Source organism: Myxocyprinus asiaticus, chromosome 17 (genome assembly GCF_019703515.2).
Source record: "Myxocyprinus asiaticus isolate MX2 ecotype Aquarium Trade chromosome 17, UBuf_Myxa_2, whole genome shotgun sequence".
NCBI lineage: Eukaryota > Metazoa > Chordata > Actinopteri > Cypriniformes > Catostomidae > Myxocyprinus > Myxocyprinus asiaticus.
Window position 1 is genome coordinate 5,324,041 of NC_059360.1, and position 21,616 is coordinate 5,345,656.

Here is a 21,616-nt window from a genome sequence, read left to right on the forward strand (position 1 = left end):
GTCCAACTCCAAACCGAGAAAAGAGATGCTCTGAACCGGGAGGAGCTTGCTCTTTTCTCAGTTGACCCGAAGCCCTAGTTGGCTGAGGTGCGAGAGCACCAGGTCCCTGTGTGCGCACAACATGTCTCGAGAATGAGCTAGGATTAGCCAGTCATCGAGATAGTTGAGAATGCGAATGCCCACCTCCCTTAACGGGGCAAGGGCAGCCTCTGCGACCTTCGTAAAGACGCGAGGAGACAGGGACAGGCCAAAAGGGAGGACTTTGTACTGATATGCCTGACTCTCAGACGCAAACCGCAGGAAGGGTCTGTGTCGAGGAAGGATCGAGACGTGGAAGTACGCATCCTTCAGGTCTACCGCCACGAACCAATCTTGATGCCGGATGCTCGCCAGAATGCGTTTTTGCATCAGCACCTTGAACGGGAGTCTGTGTAAAGCCTAGTTCAGAACTCACAGGTCCAAGATTGGCCGCAACCCACTGCCTTTTTTCGGTACGATGAAAAACCCCTTCTTCATCTCGGCTGGAGGGACAGGTTCTATCGCGCCCTTCCGTAGGAGGGTAGTGATCTCCGTGCAAGGTAGCAGCATTTTCGTCCTTCAACAAGGTGAAGTGGACACCGCTGAACCTGGGCGGTCGTCCGGCGAAATGAATCGCGCAGCCAAGTCGGATGGTCCGGACCAGCTCTCGCGACGGATTGGAAAGTGCAAGCCATGCGTCCAAGTTCCGCGCAAGGGGGACCAAAGGGACAACATCATCAGATGTACTGGCAGGTGGGGCCTCGCTGAGGGGTGGCCTGTCTTCGTGACCCATGGAGACTGTCACATCGGGGGCAGATTTGTGCCACAGCTGGGCGCTCAGGGGCGGGAGACCGCTGCTGGAGCGCCAAACCTGCCAAATAGAGTGGTGAACGGTGGTCGTGATGACGGCCGTGCACACCGGATACGTGACCCCGGGACATGGAAACCATTCTTGCTGAGCTCTTGAGTACTGCAGCCACTTGGGCATGCAGCGCAATTAAATGCAAAGGTAACAACAAGATGGAGATCTGCTTACCAGCTCCAGAGCAGCGGGTTTTGTTGTCCCTGGGTCGCCCGTCTCAAGGGCGCTTTGAAGCCTCACGGGTTCTCGGGATCGGGACCGGGCAGTAAAAAGTGCCTCCCACGACCTTGTCAGCTCTTCATGCACTTCCGGGAAGAAAGGAACAGGGGCGGGGCGTGGCTTTGAGCGGCGCCGCGATTCCAGGAACCAATCACCGAGCCGCGAGAGTTCAGGGAAGAGCGGTGAGTTCCGCTCTAGCCGACGCTCGTGGCTGCCCGGGAAAGCATGTTGTCATCTCCGCGTCAGCCTGTGACTGGGCAATCATCCCCAAAGGGAGATATGAGCGGGCTCCGAATAAGAGGTCGAACTGGCGGACTCATCCGGAAGCCTGATTGGGGCAGACGAGCGTGCTGGGGAATGGGAGGACCGCGGGGGGATACCCGGCGGAGGCAGTCCCATTGGGGTCCCCAAATCGCCCCCAGTGCTAGCCGCGCTGGCCTCATACCCGTGGGTAAAAGGACCGAGGTGGGGAGCCTCTGGGGTGGCTTGCTTTCTTACGAAGGCGAGCCGCGACCGCAACGTTGCCATGGACATATCCTCGCAATGAGAACATGACCATCCATGAATGCTGTCTCCGCGTGAGCAGTGCCCAGACACGAAAGACAGTGATCGTGACCGTCAGAAGGCGAGAGATAACGAGCGCAACCAGGAATAACACACAATTGGAAAAGCATCTTTAAAAAGACGTTCCGTGTGTGGCGCTCTTTTAGAGAAATATACTCTTTTATTTCTGCTGAAGCACCCAGGGGCATTCTCTGCAGTGCACCAGTGCAGAGGGGGGAGAAGCCACTGAAATGCGCCGTCAGATCCAGCAGAGGTGAATGAACACTAGTATTCAGCTCAGTGAGTGTGACCTTATCGGCTCCGAAGAGAAAATCTGAATGAGTGGTTGCATACCAGCTCCTTTTATACCCATATGTCCAGGGGAGTGGCATGCAAATACCACTCGCCAATTTTCATTGGCCTTTTATCAAAGACCAGAGGTGTCTCGGGCTCCCAAGAGTGACCCCTAGTGTCACTACATCGACACAACGTCGAGTGAGTGACAGATAGGGAACCATCAATTTAGCATTTATGTTACTTAAAATAACAAAATAAGGCCTAAAAACAGTTGCGTTGAAAATTAGCGCCCCCTAGAGGTAATGGGGTGTAAAAATTTAAATGAAAATAAATCATATTTATATGTCCTTCACATAGCACCTAAATGAACATGTCATATATCAAATGAAAGCTCAGGAATCTGACTGTACAATTCGTTTTGTTGCCCTAATACCACAGTTTGAAAGTTTTCTATAAGTCATCAAATACAACTGTCTCATTTATGCTCCGATAACTGCTGCTGTAAGGCCCAAGTAGCCAAAAACTTTATATCAGCTTTAACCTTAGGGAGTTCTCTAAAACATTAGCCATTTTTTTACTTGTCTGTGAGCTTGTTTGACTGAATGATCCAATGTTATATCTTAAATGTCCAGAACAAAATATGCCTTCCAGAAGGAAATGCATGGAAAACAAATCAGAAAAATATGTTTCAAAACAACAAGGGTGGTGCTTGAACAAAAAATTAGACTTAATGTCTATGGACGAGCACATCTGTGAGGGCTAAAATGCGTTACAGTGCCACATACATTTCAGATCTATATATTGTAATGGAATGTGATAGAGAAAAAAATATTTTTTATAGTGCTTCCTGCCATCTAGTTGAATAAAATGAGATGTTTCAAAGGGAGGCAGAGGGAACGGAACCAGAATTACATGTTTAAAAATTTAGGGGAAAGAAAATATATATGTATATATGTTTTTTTCATAAAAACTTTCTGTTTATCATAAGATTATAAACACATACAATACTATTTATGAATTAATATTAACTTTACTAACAGGTTAATTGCCTCACACAAACGCATCCTTTATATGTGAGATTAATCAGATATATCTACAGCATAAACATAATAGTAGAACTTGCATCTGGACAGACAATGAAGTGAATGAACAGGTAAAATGGACTAAGTTGCGTGCTAGTCAGAATGCGCAACTTACATTATAAATATGCCTTTTCTATAACGCAATATCCTAAACTGTCTAAATGTGAGGTTTTCATGACATATTAAACATATGACTGTACTGTATCTTTAATATGTTTGATACATGTTTAAATAATTGTGAGTAGAATATTTGGTTAAAGTTGATACAAGTTTGATACGTTCTATTATTTTCCACATTATGATTAATTGGACTAAAATGAATGAATCCATCATGAAATATTTACTAAATTTAAAGCATTTTGTCATCAAAAGACAAAAATTATGACTAAAATTAAAAAATGTGAAAATTAACACTGCCTTTATGGGTGCTGAGCTTTTATCTCATGTTTCTCATATCTCCTATTTAACCCTGCTTCACTCAAATGCCTTTGGCTAAAGGAAGAAGAAAGGAATTTACTTAACTGGAACTGTCCTTCTATCAGTGCTCCAAAAGAAAGAAAATTCTTAAATGAGACAATGCTAATCGCTGAAAAGTTTGACCTGAAGTCCTTTTCTTCAGTTTGTGACAGTGAACATACTCCTTTTCTATGACTTTTGTCCATTGTGTAATGGGGTCAAAGGTTAAAGTCTAATTACAGTCATTACTGCCCTCACAGGAGGAGTCCCTGAACCACCCACTGATCTAGTGACCTCAGATGTGACCCATTACTCCTTCCGTGCCACCTGGGTCGGACCTGACAGACCTGTAGAGAAGTACAGAATAGAGTATGTGAGCATTGGAGAAGGAGAACTTAAACAGGTATGAACATTTCAAGGCCAGCATCACTATGGTCGATAATGATCACGCGTGACATGACTTTTCCCTAAATTCGAAATTCAATGACAACTATACACAAAGGTGTAAAAGAGGGGCCTTATATTTAATTTTGAGATTGATTACATTGTGATTGCATGTGTCTTCAGTTCCAGCACATTTTGTTAGGGTTAGGTTAAGGGTTAGGTTTAGTGCCATTACAATACAATTCGACCCTTTGCTTCACTTTACAAGTTGGAAGTCTGAAATAAAGTGGTGATCCATTGCACTTATCCAAGTAGAAAACTGGATATTCTGACACTCCGAATGGAAAGCAGTATGAATCATCACAGCAACAAGCTCCAATACATTGCACTGTGACCTGTCTTCGTATCTCTCTCTCTCTCTCTCTCTCTCTCTCTCTCTCTCTCTCTCTCTCTCTCTCTATATATATATATATATATATTCATATATAGCTCTGGTAAAAAATAAGAGACCACTGCAAAATTATCAGTTTCTCTGGATTTACTATCTATAGGGATGTGTTTGAGTAAAATGAACATTTTTGTTTTATTCTATAAAGTACTGACAACATTTCTCCCAAATTCCAAATAAAAATATTGTCATTTAGAGGATTTATTTGCAAAAAATGGCAACTGGTCAAAATAACAAAAAAGATGCAGTGTTTTCAGACCTCGAATAATGCAAAGAAAACAAGTTCATATTCATTTTTAAACAACACAATACTAATGTTTTAACTTAGGAAGAGTTCAGAAATCAATATTTGGTGGAATAACCCCGATTTTCTCTACCAGTCTTTCACATTGCTGTTGGTTGACTTTATGCCACTCAAATCAAAAATTCAAGCAGCTCGGCTTTGTTTGATGGCTTGTGGCCATTCATCTTCCTCTTAATCACATTCCAGAGCTCAAACCAGCCTGCCTGGCCCCAACAATCATGCCACAGTCAAAATCACTGAGATCAAATTTTTTCCCCATTCTGATGGTTGAGTGCTTTTTATAAGTCAAAGTAGCTTCAACCCATACCTCCAATATCATTACATTAATTGGATGCCAGGTTTGCCATTTTTGACTGTAATTAGCATTTGTCGATGTCATTAGCCAGGGGTTCACATACTTTTTACAAGCTATTTTTTGAATGATGTATTCAATATGTACAGGAACAATACAATAATTTATAATTTAGTTATTAGTTAAAACAGATTACGTTTGTTCATTATTGTAACTTAGATGAAGATCAAACCAGATTTTAAGACAAATTTATACATAAATGCAGGTAATTCCAAATGGTTCACATACTTTTTCTTGCTACTGTATGTATGTGTATATATATATATATATATATATATATAGCTAGAGCAGGTAGACACAGTGGAGATAAAGAAAGACAAAGAAAGCAGGACCAAGTGAGGGCTTGGTACATTTTCAGTAACTTCTTCCTTTACAATTTGTCCGTTATATCTTTATTTTATGCAAAACAGTTTGTATGACTGAACGTTTGCCTGAATATTTTCAATGGAAACAAGTCTACCATTGTTAGCTGAAACTTGATCATTTAATTTGTTACCAGGACTGTTTTCTTTGTGTTTTTCCTGGAATTGCATCCTACTCTTATCTTAGATCAACTGAAGTTTCGGTATGAGGTTATCTATAATCTATCCCTCTGTTGCAGTTGTTTGTTGATGGGACGGTTACGACTGTGGTTTTGGAGAGTCTTACTCCACTGACGGAGTACATAATGAAGGTTTACTCAGTAGTGGGAGAGGAGAGCAGTGAGCCCCTCAAAGGCATGGAGACAACATGTAAGTAGCATTCATGACCAGAACAACCAGAGGCAATTCCTTAACAATATGAATCAGCACAGCAAAATGTCTATCATCAAATTTCTAATTTGGGCAATTGACAAATTACAAGTAGTGTATTGTAATTAATGAGGATTTTATTCCGCATTTCTCTATATTGTAACAAAAAGTGCAATGGTATTACCATTATTTTTGGACATTTACCATGGAAAAAGCATGGTGTATGAATGTTGAAACCATGGTATTTATCAAAGTACTATGGTACCTGCACAGTACATTTTTGTAAGAGTAGAAAAATAATTTGGGAGAATCTCACAAAGCCTGTCAAGAAAAGGGGATTCTGCAATGTGAAAAAAAAAAGAAAACAAAATGTAAGATGTCATTTTTCAAATTCTCCAGTACAGTTTTACAACTTAGTAGTATGTATTGTACTGAATTTAATTTACGATGATAAAAAAAACACACACAAAAAAAACATGTCCTGACAAGATGATTTTCATTACTGTATTACAGTAATGAGTGAGATTTTTTCGCATTACAGTCACCCAAATAAAAACTTTGATTAAAAACCTGGATATTTCCTTGTGAGATTTACCCTTTTAAATGTGAACTGTCATGCAGTATGCATATGTAATTATCCACCAGGACAATTTTAAAAATAATGTGAAATTCTTCAGTATTTTCTTTTCTGTTTTTATAAAATTACAAGGATTTGCTGATGTTTAGCCAGTAACTGAGAAAGTGAAAATGAAATGCTATGGAATGTGTGTGTGCTTACATTGCTAAATCTGTGTTTGTCATGTTTGTTTTGAAATTAACAATTTATGACTTAACCCTAAGGCAATCATTCCTTTCACAGAGCTGTCAATGTTTTCATGTTACATACAACATGATGCTGCTTTGCACTGCAAAGCGTCACAGTATTATTTCATGTACATTTGCATTTACTCTATGTGTAATCACCATTGTCTTTATGTGTAATGTCATGATGTTGGCATATTTGTTTGTCCTTGTCATTTCCATCGTGTGAGCATCCCATTACTCCTCTCATCCAACCATTGTCTTCCATGGTGTTCCATTCCACCTTGTTAAGCTTCCATCATTCCACCCTGGATTGCTTCCATTTTTCCATTCACTTCATTCCGCTTACATGGATAGCCAGGGATAGAAATTATTTAGAGCAAAAGAGAAAAGCTATGTTCCCCTCTGTAGTGCCTTTCGGTGCTGTGAGGAGCATGAACATCTACAAAGTGCGCTCCACCACCATGAATGTGAGATGGGATGCGGCTGAAGGGGCCACGGGCTACATGGTTGTTTACAGCGCCCTTAATGCCACTGAACCCTCTGTGAAAAAGGAGGTACGGTGACGTCTCACTCAATATTACAACCACTGTCCCACCTGCAGCTAAAATTAAGGGGAAACCATGTCAAGAAATAGTGTTTTTTGGCCTTACTTAATGGCAATAACTGGAAGAAACTAAATGTGCTAATGGAAATATTAGGGTGTTGTGCCACTCAAGTCTGTCAACGGCTATGACATGGTAGAAATGGGAAATGGAAAGCATTTTTGGAGATATTCTAGATACCAACTGCACTTAATAAATTCAAAAACGTTCTTTGAATTGCAGCTTTTGGAAAATTCCAAATGTGCTCAGCTCATTAGCTCATTTGGGCTTGTTAACAAAGTTTCTCCTTTAAGCTTTTCACATAGATTCAGAGGATATCAGCGTCAGTTCTGGCTACAATCTAATGTCCACGGGGCTTTGCCTAAATGTTCTGAGAGAGCAGATGTTTCAAAGCTCCTCCATTTCCTCATTAGAGAGAAAGAATATGTTCAGCACATGATGCCTGTTAGAAATAAGGCTACTTGGAGTTTTTATGGCACTAGTTTAGACATAATTGTAGTGGTAGACCAAGGCATAATGTCTTGGAATTCATAGTTAAATACAGGGTACAATACAGTATAGAATATGGGGTATCACACAGTAGGAATTTGTTTGTTAGTCTATTTGTGCTAAAACTATACTGCTGAAAAGACCAGAATATGTTGTTTTTGATGCTGATCCCCAGCATGGGATGCTGGTGTGCTGGTTTCCCCACCAGGCTTATTAAACAGGTTAAACTCAACATGAAATCAATATTGAGCCTATTTATTTTCCTAATAAGTTTTTCTGGTCTTATTGTACGCAATTCCAAAGAAAGAAAAAAACTTTTCTCTTCGTAATCTTTCATTAAAATGTAACAACTTGCTCCGCTTCTGAGATGACTTTCCTTTTTTGTTGGTTAATGTCAATCAACAGCCAAACTGCTATTGGGCATTGTTGTAGGCTACTGTTGTAGGTAATGTAGCCTTTTTAAAATTTTGCCTATATTTGTTGGCGGTTAATGTAATAAAAGGAGGGTTATCAATCGATTACAATTAATTACATCCTGATTAATTAATTGCATTTATCAAATTAATTGCATATATCAAAATATTTGCTAAAAAGATGTTCCGATGTTAGATGTTCAGATTATTATGGGAGATGAGTAAAACAATGAGCATGTTTACATGCACACCAATACGCTGATAACTCCCAAAAATCAGCTTATTTAAAAAATTCTACAATGCAAGAAAACTACTTTTACATGAGACTTCTAGTTATCTAGTTATTCTCTGCTTTGAAACCGTGTCATGCACACACTTGCGCACATTGGATAAGCCGGTAAGAACGGTGGTAAAGGTGTTTCTGTGAAACGCGAAATCAAGGTATTGGGCAAAAATCAATCGGTTTATTTTTAAGCTGTGTATGATCTTACATCGATAAAGCAAAGCCGTTTAATGCGTTTACATGACCACACACATTGTCGGCTTGTTAATCGTGTAAGACCGTGCATGTAAACACATTTTTTCTTTCAACCGATACGATAATGATTATTTAACTGATATGCAGAACCGATTTATTTAAATACAATTTTTTTTATTTTATCATTATTTTACAGAGAAAATATTAAACAGAGAAAAAATTAGCAAAAATGTTAAATTACAATAATAATCACATTCCATGTTTTTAATATAATAATTACAACAACAACAATAATAATTGGCAAAATAATTTGACATCCTCTGATATCAAACGGAGAACATAAATAAATGACAAGGGAGTCACTGCATGAATGTAATCTTCCATTTTAAACTAGACCTACAGTTTAAAGGTTTAGGTGTTGTTTAATAGGCTAAAGGCAAATAGCTCACTGGAATAAGTATACATTCTCAGGAAAATGATTGCGATTACAGAGTCCATCTCGAATGGAATCAGAATTATTAATGATGTTTTGTCAGTCTCTAGATTATAGCAGCTGCCTCACGAAACACCTGCTGACAGAGCTGAAATTTTTTGTTTTACAGAGAGCAGCACATCTGCAGCTTATCTTGCAGCAAATGACATGCAAATCTCGTCAATGCTCATGTCACCCGACACAAAGCTATTTTAGACACGTTCATTGTGACACGAGTACTTTGTCCCATGAGTGTCTTTGCGTTTACATGAAACATTTACTCGAACGGTGTCACGGAGATAATTAATTTACACAGAGCTGTAATCATGTAAATGATGATTCATAGCGAAATTAAGTTTAATAGGAAATGTTCATGTAATTTAGGGATTTTAAACAAGTGGATCCTGTTAAAAACTGCGCTGGTATACCGTGGCCATTCTGGCATACGGCCAGTCATTCTGTTGGAACATGAGCATCTACCTGAATGGCAACTTTACAAGACTAATAAACACAGCCAACAGGGAATTAAATTAAACCATCATATTTCCAACAGGCACCCATCCAAGCCACTTTGACCTGATTAATGTGAAGTAATGTTAAGTTTAAGTTACGTTTAATAAAATGTATTAATTCAAGCAATACATTGCAAAAACAAGTTACTTTACCTGTGGACAACCCCCAGCATTGTTTCCTCTCACACGCACTGCTGCAATGGCCATCTTGCGTGCAATGTTTTTGAAACTCCATATTTTTCGGATGCTGTGTCAAGTTAAAAATAGTCGAAACTATGAAAATCATGTCTTGAGACCACTGCATTCTGTTGCTCTTCATCCAGCTGTAAAGAATATGTACTAAGTGACCAACTCTCATTATGTGGCTATGCTACTTGTGAGTTTTTTTGAGGAGCGCTGACTGTTCCCTGCTGACGCAACTCGTAAAAACATGTTATTTGAAGCTCGAATTGCTCAGACTGTAAGAAAATGCATTATTACGAAATTTAAGTACTGGTCATGAGGCATGATAAATGATGTAAAAGGGATAGTTCACCCAAAAATAAAATTCAGTCATTGTTTACTCACACCCCTGTGTTGTTACAACCCTATATGATTTTCTTTCTTTTTCTTAAGACATAGGGAGAAATTGTGAAAAATGTTGTGCTCAGTGATGTCATACAATGGCAGTTTATGGTGACAACCTCTTCAAACTTAAAAAAAAGTATAATTCAGAAGTCTAATAAATTATTCCATGAGACTCATGATTGTTATGAAAAAATCCAATGAGGTTTCGTTTGAAACAAACAGAAATATAATTAGTGAAAATGTTCACTGGCCGTTGATCTCCTTCGCGCATTTATGATAGGGCATGAGAGCAACAGTTCACGCAGCCCCCTCACGACATTGGGGTGAAAACTTGTTTATCTATTAAAAACAGGTCCACCACAGCGATAGCGACAACAGAACACAACACAGCTGCACACAAAACAGAGAACAGAACTTACTAAACATGTCTGAAAAGTTCGTAGTTGAAAAATGTATGCATTTCTATGCCCAGCCTTATTTTTTTTTTAAAGTATTTGACAAAGTAAACAATGACTGAATTTTCTTTTTTGGGCGAACTAATCCTTTAATGTTATTTTTCATATAATTAATCATACTAAATTGTGTTAAATTGACAGCCCTAAATAAAAGTAATAATAATGTTACCATTCGGTTGCATCATGATGCTCTCAATGGTGAAATTTACATTTGTAAATTGTGAGCTGTCCTCCACATTTCACTGCAAACTCACATTCAAAATGGCTCCATTCTGGTATGGAATGTCCACTATTCAGATTTTTCCGAAATTCCCAATAAATAAAATCCTGCCCTACATTTTCTTCCAGAAATTTTTTCCAATTTCTTCAGAATATCTTTTCACTCGAAAAGAAATGTCACTTTATGGAAGTAAAATAGGTTGCGAATGCTATTTTATGTTGACTTTAGCCAGCAAGACCTCCATCTGCAACCAGCTTCACCAAAAAGACTATACTGGTCCAACAGCTAGATCAGCAAATTAACTCTCATCCAACATAAACAAGCCTGGAAATGCATGCTGGTCTAACCTGGTCTTTTCAGCAGGATAATTTTCCCTTTGAACGCATCCACCATCCCTTTCATTTGTGATGTGGTTAACCTCCACAGATGCGTGTGAAAGGAACGGTCACTGATGTCCAGCTGAAGAACCTTCACCCCAACACAGCCTACGAAATTTTCATCTCCGCCATGCACGGCGATACCGCCAGTGAACCTCTTGCTGATCAGGGGGTGACCCGTAGGTGGCGCTAGGGCTTTCTTTCCCTCAGCAGGGACGTTTAGCATAGCAATTAGATTCTCATTGTTTGTTTGTCTGTTTTTTGTTTCGTTTGTTTGCTCCTCTGCTCACCATAGTGCCTCTTCCTTCATCCGGTGAGTTGAGGATCACAGATGTTACCCACAGCACCATGCTGCTGGACTGGGATGCTGCACCTGGCGCCGTTCGCAAATACATCATCACTTACAAGCCAGAGGATGGCGAGTCCAAGGAGGTAAGATCACTGTTAAAGCGAGAGTAGAAAGGGCATGAGGACTTCAGAGGTCTGCTAGCGTGTTAAGTTAAAGCACCCCAAGGAAGTTGCTTTAAAGTAATTTGGGAATAATTATGTGGACAGTTTATCAACCTCTGGGGAGCTGAACTGTTGACAAACACTCTTATGTTTGGATGTATTAAGACGTCTTCCCAATTCACTGCAGAAATAAGGCTGTATCTGAACTTCCTGTGGAAAGATTCCTGTCTGTTTACACAATAAGTCCAGGCAGACAACCAAGAAAGAGACACTTGTTGATGGATTTGGGACCTAACACTGCAGCAGTTGCATTACACAAGTCAGTGGAGATGGCAGCTGCCGGGAGAGAGCAGCTGCTCTTTTGAGATTATCTTCCGTTAGAAGATTGTGAGAACAGATGCCCACCAAAAAGATGGAGGCTGCAAGAGTTTTGAATGGCATGCAGCAATCCAGTGCTTTTGGAAGTACATTTTATGAGTGTTTTTACCCCCGTTTTTTAAAAAACTGGCAGTGGCAGTTTTGGCCTCAGTGGTGCTCCACATCCTGGGGCATTAATCATGACTCAATACTGCTCATAACTCTTCATTCTGGGATGAAAAGATGAAACAAACACGCACACAAACGGAGGCCCAGGTGGATCGAGGCCTAAGAAACCTTTTGAGGAAGCACAAATGGTGGCAGCTCCTGTTACCTGACAGATGATGATGCACAGTTGGATAAATTCTGCAGGAACTTAAAGTGCTTTTACATCCATTGAGGCTCCAGTGTTGGATTTACTTCTCTCCATTTCTCTAACACCTCTCTCAACAACCCCAAATTTTGAAATGCATTAGACTTATTAGAGTGTCCTATTAAAAATATTGTGAATGCTGCCAAGTCTCCTGGGATTGTTTTTACATGACGTACATAAAGTAGGCTATGCTTCTATTTGGTCAGTCATTTCAAAAACTTTTAACTGCATTATCCATGTTTCTATTAAGCTTGAAGTTGACAGAGATGTGACAACTAGAGGACTTGATAATCTCATTTCCCAAACGGAATATGATGTGGCTGTCACTCCAGTCTATGATTCGGGAATGGGAAACCCAATGCTTAACCAAGCCATTACAGGTAACGGACCAGGGATTCCATACATTTCTTTTCACTGGCATAATACCTGAATTCTACATGGTTTATGTGTTCCAACATTAAGAATACAAACTCAGTTAACCAGTTCATTACACCATTAAACCAAACAACACCATTGAGTTACTTATGGTATAACTCAATATCTCTTTCTCTTCATTTCAGATGTTGTCCCAGCACCAAAGAATTTGAGGTTCTCTCAGGTGACCCAGACCAGTTTCAGGGCTCACTGGGAGCACGGTGCTCCTGATGTTGCCCTCTATCGCATTGGTTGGACAAAGAGTGGAGAGAACAACTTCCAATATGTAAGAAATCAGACAAAACAGCATTTTTGGGGGGAGAAAATTGAACAAAAGTTCTAAAATTGGAGTATGGTGGTTTGTAGTGTACTACCCCCACCCATTAAAATGTTCTCTAGAATGAGAATGTATCTTCTCCCTGAATTGTAAATATCACTTCATCTTGCTCTTGCTATTTAGAATAATAAGGTAACAACACTAGGCACTTGCAATAGCAAATCATGGTTCATGGTAGGGATGTGCATGGTAACCGTTTGTAACATTCGGATAACCGCATGGGTTCACGAATGGTTATTCTGCTATACTTGGAAATAAAAAAACATTTATTGCAATGGATTTGCGTCAAACACTAGTCAGAATAGCAAGGAATGAAATCCAGAGTGAGCTATAAGCCTAAATAGCACAATACATAGATCTTCAAATGATATAATCACTCACTTTAAAGTCAAACCAAAATGATCAAACTATCACTGTCTTTAACATAGTATTCTTAAATAGTGTAAAATATGCAATTTAAGTTACAAACCTGATATTTGTTCTACCCAGGCAGGTTCACATTTCTGTGAGGCAGCAATCGCTATGACTGCATATGAGTTACACTGCTGCGGTTTATTAGCCTCTTTGGGATGCTTTGATTTTTTAATTATTTAGCATTAAACTTGTCGAATTATTGTACGTATGCACACTAGAGCAAAAGCGAAAAAACATTGGCTTACTGTCAGGTTGCAGAGCTTTGTTGCACATGTAGAATAACTGAATGATGATTATGGTATTCAAATAAAGGTACGTCGAACGGTTAACTGAGCAGCGACTGTACGTGCACATCTCTAGTTCATGGCTGTGACATAAACTTGAGGCTATTGGCTATGTAAAAAAATGGACAAGTCCTTCGATATGTCCCAGCCCAACTTTCCGTTTCAGTGGGTAACACATAAACACAGAAAAGAAAATGGCATTTATCAAATCATATTGGGTCTTTAAAAATTCACAAACACATTTTTCCTCTTTATTTTTTTATGCCTGTAGCCCTATAAAAACCTCATGAATGGAACATATTCACAAATGGTAATTGTATATGGTAGTTTCTTCAAATTCTGTCATGTACACAATAAACGTTGCTGTTTATCCATTTAGACTTACTAAATGTATGGTTGAGATTGTTTTTTAAGTTAGTAGTTAAGTTTGTGAACTTTGTTTTAAGCGTGTTTTACTACTGATGTGTATTTTTTCCATAGATTTTAATGTAATGAGGATACAAAGAAATTATTTATACTTTATCAGTAGCTAATATACCAGATTCCTGTCTTTCTCAGGATATCTTGAACAGTGATGACACCACCTTTCTCTTGGAGAACCTTGAACCAGACACTCTGTATGATGTGTCTGTCACTGCCATTTACCCCGATGAGTCTGAAAGTGAAGATCTACTGGGCAGCCAGCGCACATGTAAGAAATGACAGAATCGAGACAGCACATTTTAGCACCACATTCAAGAAAATTTGACACATTTTTGCTCTCTCTCTTTGTGCCCACCCGACTTTAGTGTCCAAAGTCATTACACCTGGTGAGTTTGTTGTTTTTATATAGATATATGACATCTGACATATAGATTTCATATGGATCCATAATGAGAATGCAAGATTGTAAAGTCTGCTTTCCTTATAGCTCCTAGTGGACCCCCTCAAAACCTCCAGGTGTTCAATGCAACCACAACCTCCCTCACCACCAAATGGGATCATGCCCCAGGCCGAGTCCAAAACTACAGGATTACCTATGTACCAGTTGCAGGAGGAAGATCACAATCTGTAAATTTCCTCAACATTTTTTAGTTCATATTATCTGACTGATGACTGCATTAATCTACTAATTTAATGCAAAACAAACAGTGCATGGAAACTTTGTTTGAAATCCTTTTTATCCTTAGTCAAAGATTCATTATTTCTCAAATGTTTAAATCTTAATCTTAAAGGAGATTTTACATATGACTTTACCATTTCTAATGACTTTCTCTTAGAGTTTAAAGTAGATCTTTAAGGTGTAAAACTTTTATACATTGTTGAGTGATTAGGATATACTGTTAATGCACATGCTGTTGACTTTGCATAAGATCTCTAGATTAATGTCTTATCATTTTAAAGAACCAGAATGTGTTTCCTAAAAATAATCATTGTTTCGATGATCTGACAGCTCACCCAATATATGATTTGGGATTCCCTACTTTTAACTGGACTGTTGGCTTGTTGCGTTTTTAGTTGTAGAACAAAACCACTACCTATATTTCCATGACTACTTTAAGCCCATCATCCTCTTGTCATTTGTCATGTTTTTTGGGATATTTGAGTGAGTGTAGGAGTGTTGTTTTTATACTAAAGCCTTTGCAGTAACTTTTCTAACCTCTGTTTTGTTCATCAAGTGGAAAGATTTACACTAGTGGCAGTCACAGGAATAACAGCATAAAACTGCTCAGTGCTTTACGTCACTGAAAAGTAGTCATATCACCAATCGTTTTTTTTAGATGTACTGTCCATTAATATTAATGAATTCAGACAGCACTGCCCAATTAAGTGAGCTGAGGATTGCTTAAGTTTATTTAATGGAATTTCCTGCTTAAAGCTGAAGTATGTAACTTTTTCAGTGTTAAAATACTTTCTTCTATCCCAGCTTAATAAGCAGAGACAACCCGTAAGTAAGCCATTCATAGGTTCATTTTCTCAAAAACTGTAAACACTGTCCATGTGGCACTATAAAAATTGTTTGTTTGATTTGAGAGACCGGCTTAGACCCGCCTTAACAACGTTACTCAAACGGTGCCGTGAGTCGGGGTGGGACTATCTGACTGTAGGTGAGGGGCGTATTTAGAAAGCTGTTTTGAAAACATTGAGCCTATTTACATTCACACAAATACGCCGATTACGCTCTAAAATCAGCTTATTTAAAAACTCTGACAAGGCAAGAAATCCAAGTTTACATGACATTTGAAATAATCGCGTTATTCTCTACTTTTACATCAAACCGTGAAGAGGCATGTGCTCAACACGTGTGCACATTGGATAAGAACACCGGGAAAGGTGTTTACATGGCATGCGAAATATGTGTAATAGGCAAAAATCTACCTGCGTTGATCGGGGTATTCATAAGCCGTTTATGGCCTTTACAGCAATAAAGGAACACAGTTTATTGCATTTACATGACCGCACACATTGTATGCTTATTAAGCATAATCGGTGTAAGAACGTGCATGTAAACGTACTGATTGTTTATTTTTGCAATTCCGTTCGGTGGAGCTAGTGTCGCAGAAATTACATACTTCAGCTTTAAAAACAACTTAAGCTCATTCAACCGCATTTGTGACATACTGTTGATTACCAAAAAAAATAATGATTTACTCGTCCTTTAATAAGTAAAAACTGGAAAATGCATTTACTGTAATACACTGACAATGGAATTAAATGGGTAGGAGTGCACCGGATGATTAAAAAATTGAAATTTGAAGTTTTCTAGTTACCGAAGTTCCGAATTCCTGCAAGTGGAGTTTGCACCATGTAAAAAATGCCAAGAGCAAAAGTTACCAAGTTAACAGTTATATGTTCAACACAGTCTCATGACAACTTGTAATAATTCATAAGAGATGGCAAATCATAAGATATCGTACGACTAGGCTAGTACGAAAAGGTACGGCTTTTAGACCAACAATCTGAATTTCAAATTGAATTCAAGTATCAATTTGTAGCTAGCCACCTATCCAACACTTTATTTTTAACAAAGGAAACATCTGTGAACAAATTTCGTTGCTCAATACATATTGTTATATGCAACAAAAATGACTGATGTATGTCAATAACCTGTAATACACTTCCCTCGTCCTGCCCAATTTTTTTCATTGGGGGTGGGTGGGTGTGTGTGTGGGTAGTTTTAGATTTGTGTTAAGGGTTAAACATACAAAAAATTGTGACAGCACTCATTCAAAACCCCCTGATGTTTCTCTTTTTGTTCTGTGGGACACAGCAGTGATTTTCCTATTAAAATCATGTTCAGGGTTTAGGTAAGAGGTTAGACTTAAAGGGTTCATGAAATGCTCTTTTTTTAAATAGTTTTATTATCTTCCCTGAGTTCCACATATAATGTTAGAAACTTTTTTTGGCATTAAAACATTCATAATTTAGTAATATATGATCATTTCCCACCCTGTCTCTGGCCCTCTGTCTGAAACGCTCGGTTTTGGCATAAGCACCTCCTTAAAACTTCAACGTAAATGCCCACTGTTCTGATTGGCTAACATCGTGGAGCCCCTCAAATTCAGCCACTTTTTAAACTAAATCTGAAGAGAATGAACAAGCTCCACAACATTATAAAACTACATTTCAGGGGTTACACATAACGCACATCCAACACATTGCATCCGAATATATTAAACTGCTCATCTCAAGCAAAACTTTTAACACTCCCACCCTGTCTACACCGGACACGTTGCGTCAAAAGCAATTGAACCCATTATAATCAATGATGCTGTCTACCGTGGAAACGTCCGTTGCGGCGCATCACATTGTGGCAACAGTAAACAGATGTCACACACCCGGTGTAGACAACCTCAAGCTGTTGCATCGCGTCGCGTCACATCAACAGATTCGCCCAGTGTAAACAGGATCTCAGCACCATAAACTATCAAACAGTCATGACATTTGAAATATTCATGAATGGAACTGTTTACTTACTGTTTTGCATTGGGTCCAAGGTTTTTTACTGCCCCATCCTTCAGTAACAGTTCCTTTGCTAAGCTTGAATCATTTTATGACTGGCTCACAAGCAATCCACATTGATATGAGCCGAAAAACATGCAATCCACGCTGAAATATGCTGAAAACACATCCACATCCAGTTTTCAGTATCATCCTGCACTGAAATGCACATCACCGGAAACACATCTAAATGGTCAAAGACATCCATCCAGTGCATGTTTTCATACACCAACAATTAAAAAAAAGTGCAGGTGGGTGAAAGAATGTGTCCATGAAACATTTGTGCTCAATTCAGCAAGAAGCAGCAGCTGAATGACAGAGAATAGCTTCTCCTCTTCAGAGTTGTAACTTGACACCGCATCTTTTAAAAGCGGCCCTAGATATGTATCAAGCGGTCAAAGATGTCTGTCTGTGCATGTTTAAATACAAAAATAGTTTAAAATAGAAAAGATGGGTCCGCTTTGGTGTCCAGTAATAGTTAGGCTACATTAGGCCTTGTTTGTCCACCAGTGGGCGGGGCCAAGGGTGCGATGATTTTAAGTAGCGTTAATGTTTTTGAGCTGTAGGGGCTGTCATGAATTAATGAGCCCTCAAATGACGTAGGGAAGTTTGCATCTTGGTTTCTATAAATGTTTTTATTGCATTGGGGATTAAGTTTTGAGTTCTGAAATTTACAGTATGTTTTTATAGTAGAATGACCTGTTATATGTCAAAATATAAAGGAAAACTGTATTCCTCATGACATGACCCCTTTAATGATTAAGTTTTGTTTTGGGTTAGAGATTAAACTTAGGAAAAGTCATGCTAACAATGGGCCTCGTTCATGAAAAGTTCATACATATACAAAACAATTAGGAGTAATTTCTGTGTAAAATGGAGCTTCCCAAAAACTTTCCACTGGATTCACGAACGCTTTGTATTCCCCAGATTTGTTAGTACAACTTGTGTATGTTAGTGAATTCCAAAAATTCGTAAATAGAGTGCGCGTGCACGTTCATTCACAATGATCATAATCCACGCCCATGAAAACGCCATATAAGGAAGGCTTCAGACTCGGTAGTAAATGACAATAGGAAGCTTTTAACATACTTGAACAGTAATAAAAGTTTTTTTTAGTGGATTCACATTGTAAATATTGATTTAGCAAACACTCGCATCTAAAAAGAAAGTGAGGAATTTACAGGCATATTTGCTGTCATCAGAAGTTCTTTTGTGAATTAAACAGTAGAGGTCAATAAAAATGATTTGACATGAAGCTTTGGTGTAAAAAATATTCAGTTCATGCCAACAGGAGGATGCCCACCACCTTCTCTGGTTCAGTTGAGCGCATCGACTGCATCATTGAAGAAACTTCTTGAGTAAATCCAAGACTGTACAGTGACATACTTCCCTTGCAACATGAACAATCTTCAAAGAAATTGATAGAATGCCTGAAGAAGGTCTTTGACCGAAACGCTGTAAGATGTTACAGATTTAAAAACTATACGACAGTGTGCAAGCTTTTTCTTTTTTTTCCCGTTGTATTGTTTACACACATGGCCGCAATGTTTTTATTTATGGTTTTTACCACTGACCATACGTCAGCTGAACGCGATTTACCGATGCCTATACTAAATTATGAAATCTAAATAATAGAGCTTATATCAAATTAAAACAATGTCCAGCCAGTCACGTTAGAGGGCATTATTTTATTTTATTTTTCTTGAGAAATGCAAAACCATGTCAAGAACTTCTGATGGACTCTGTGGAGCTTGGAAAAACTATACTTTGAAAAAATAAATGCAAACAGCAAAGAAATGTTTTTAAATAAAACCTTTTTGCTTTTTTTTATTATTTATGTTATTTTTTTAAGGTTAATTTCACTCATTTAATTATTAATTATTTTTTTCATTACTTATTTAATTTTACTTCTATCAAAATATAGTCATGGCAGTTTGTCTGAAAGAACACAACACAACTGGATATCTTACACATGATTTACACATGGTCGGTAGCAGGTGTAAATTTTGTTCATACCAACGAATGTTTTGAAAATACGAAAACTTTGTCAGACCAGCTTTACGAACAATTTACACAAAAATTTGTTCTGCTAGTGTGTCATGAATGAGGCCCATTTTTGTTGGTTTGTTTGTTATTTTCTCAATGGTAGTAAAAGTCGTATGTTTTTATTTGAGCTAACTTGTACGATTGTTTACGATTTCGCCATCTCGTACTATTATAACAACTTCTTGTGAGTCCGGGTTCTTCATATTGTAAATGTTAATTTGCAATGCTGTAGAGTTTCCTCATAGACTTCCATCGTTAAGAAATGATCCACGCAATATATTTGTCACTGAATAATGTCTCTTTTAATATCCCTCCTGTTCTTTACTGTCAGTTGTTGAATAAAAAAAAAAAAGAGAGAGAGAAAAAATCTAATTTTCTAATTTAAAATTCTAATTCTACACTCTATTCTAATGCATAACATGGATGTACTAAAGAAACACATCCTCTCTCGTTAATATGCGCTCAGTTCCGGTAGTCTTCAAGACACAGTACCAATTTAGCACAAGTTCTACATATATGTAAATACTTGTAAATAGTACAAATTAGGCATGTAAACAATAAAAATGTAACAAAAAATATATGCAATATAAAAAATGCAATTTAAAGACATTTATTGATAGAATACACAGAATTTGAACATTTTTCAAATGCTAAAATGTGAACAATATGATGAAAAACTGATGAAAATATAATTTGTCAAATTAATATTTTCTAATTATGCTTAGAAGGGTTACCCAGAAGGTTAGAAGGTCTCCTATATAATTAATAGCATTAGCAGAGAGAATTTCTTTCATATTAAGCAAAATGGACATTGTAACCGAAATATACCCATATGAATCGATATGGAATCAATAGAATTGAAATCGGAATCGAGAGCTTGTGAATTGAAATCTGGAAATCTGTATCACTACCCAGCCCTACCAGGAAGGGATGTGATGTAACTTTCCATAAATTACTTTTTACACGAAGAAAACTCAAAGCATAGAAATTGTCAGGAGCGCGTAACCAGAATTTTTTTTGTCTAGAAAGGTAGTCCTAACTCTAGAAAATTATGATCTAGCAACATTTACAGCTGAAATAATAAACACTTTTTACTGAACAATTCATGTAACTACTTTAAGAAAAATACAAGCTTGAAATTATTATTATTTTTTTAACCTTTCTGTATGCTTGCCCCATCGACTTCCATTGCAAGTACCTTACTGTAACCTTGTGTAGGCTATTCCTTTAATATACTGTAAGCATACAGTACACTAATGGTGAATCTAATCTTTTGAGTACACTTACTAAACAATTAGTTCTTTCCTTACAGACACAGATTGGGGGGAAGAAGAACACAGTTATCCTGCAGAAACTGACTCCAGATACACCCTACTATATCACTGTTGCTGCAGTCTATGCAAATGGAGATGCCAAAGACATTTCTGGCCAAGGAAAGACATGTAAGTGACTAACATGTGACTTAACCGCATTCACAGGTGCCAGTTACCCAGTTACTTTGAAGTTAATACATTTTCTGAATTCTATCATTTCTTATTAAGCACATACACATTCACTCAGCAATATACTCATTCATACATCCATTAATGTCCCTTTATTCATGTGCATATTCATTTATCCATCCACTACTTATTTCACCCTAAACATATGTACATACTATGTCGGAGCCGTAGCCATTTGGGCAGTGCGTTTTTACTAATTGCCATCGGTTTTTGTAATTGATCTTGATTGGCTACTCTATATTTTAAATACGCATGTGATACACTCTTTTTCAAATACCTGATGAAGGTCGCATGACCAAAACGTTGTATTCATTCATTAAATTGTTTATTCGCAAGCAACAGCAGCGTGCGGGATTTTATTTCTTGTTTACTT

The 21,616-nt window shown here is 38.1% G+C and overlaps 1 protein-coding gene across 1 annotated transcript in view; it reads left to right on the top strand.

Annotated features, from left to right (window-relative positions):
• The window catches only part of LOC127454894 (collagen alpha-1(XII) chain-like), a 141,251-nt gene that overhangs the window by 58,692 nt on the left and 60,943 nt on the right, over positions 1-21,616 (top strand). Inside the window, exons 22-32 of the mRNA XM_051722398.1 lie at positions 3,738-3,880; positions 5,567-5,696; positions 6,909-7,054; positions 11,135-11,264; positions 11,381-11,517; positions 12,516-12,645; positions 12,826-12,965; positions 14,273-14,405; positions 14,503-14,523; positions 14,625-14,764; positions 21,054-21,183. Of these exons, the coding sequence (XP_051578358.1) occupies positions 3,738-3,880; positions 5,567-5,696; positions 6,909-7,054; positions 11,135-11,264; positions 11,381-11,517; positions 12,516-12,645; positions 12,826-12,965; positions 14,273-14,405; positions 14,503-14,523; positions 14,625-14,764; positions 21,054-21,183 (1,380 nt within the window). The remainder of the gene's footprint in view (positions 1-3,737; positions 3,881-5,566; positions 5,697-6,908; positions 7,055-11,134; positions 11,265-11,380; positions 11,518-12,515; positions 12,646-12,825; positions 12,966-14,272; positions 14,406-14,502; positions 14,524-14,624; positions 14,765-21,053; positions 21,184-21,616) is intronic.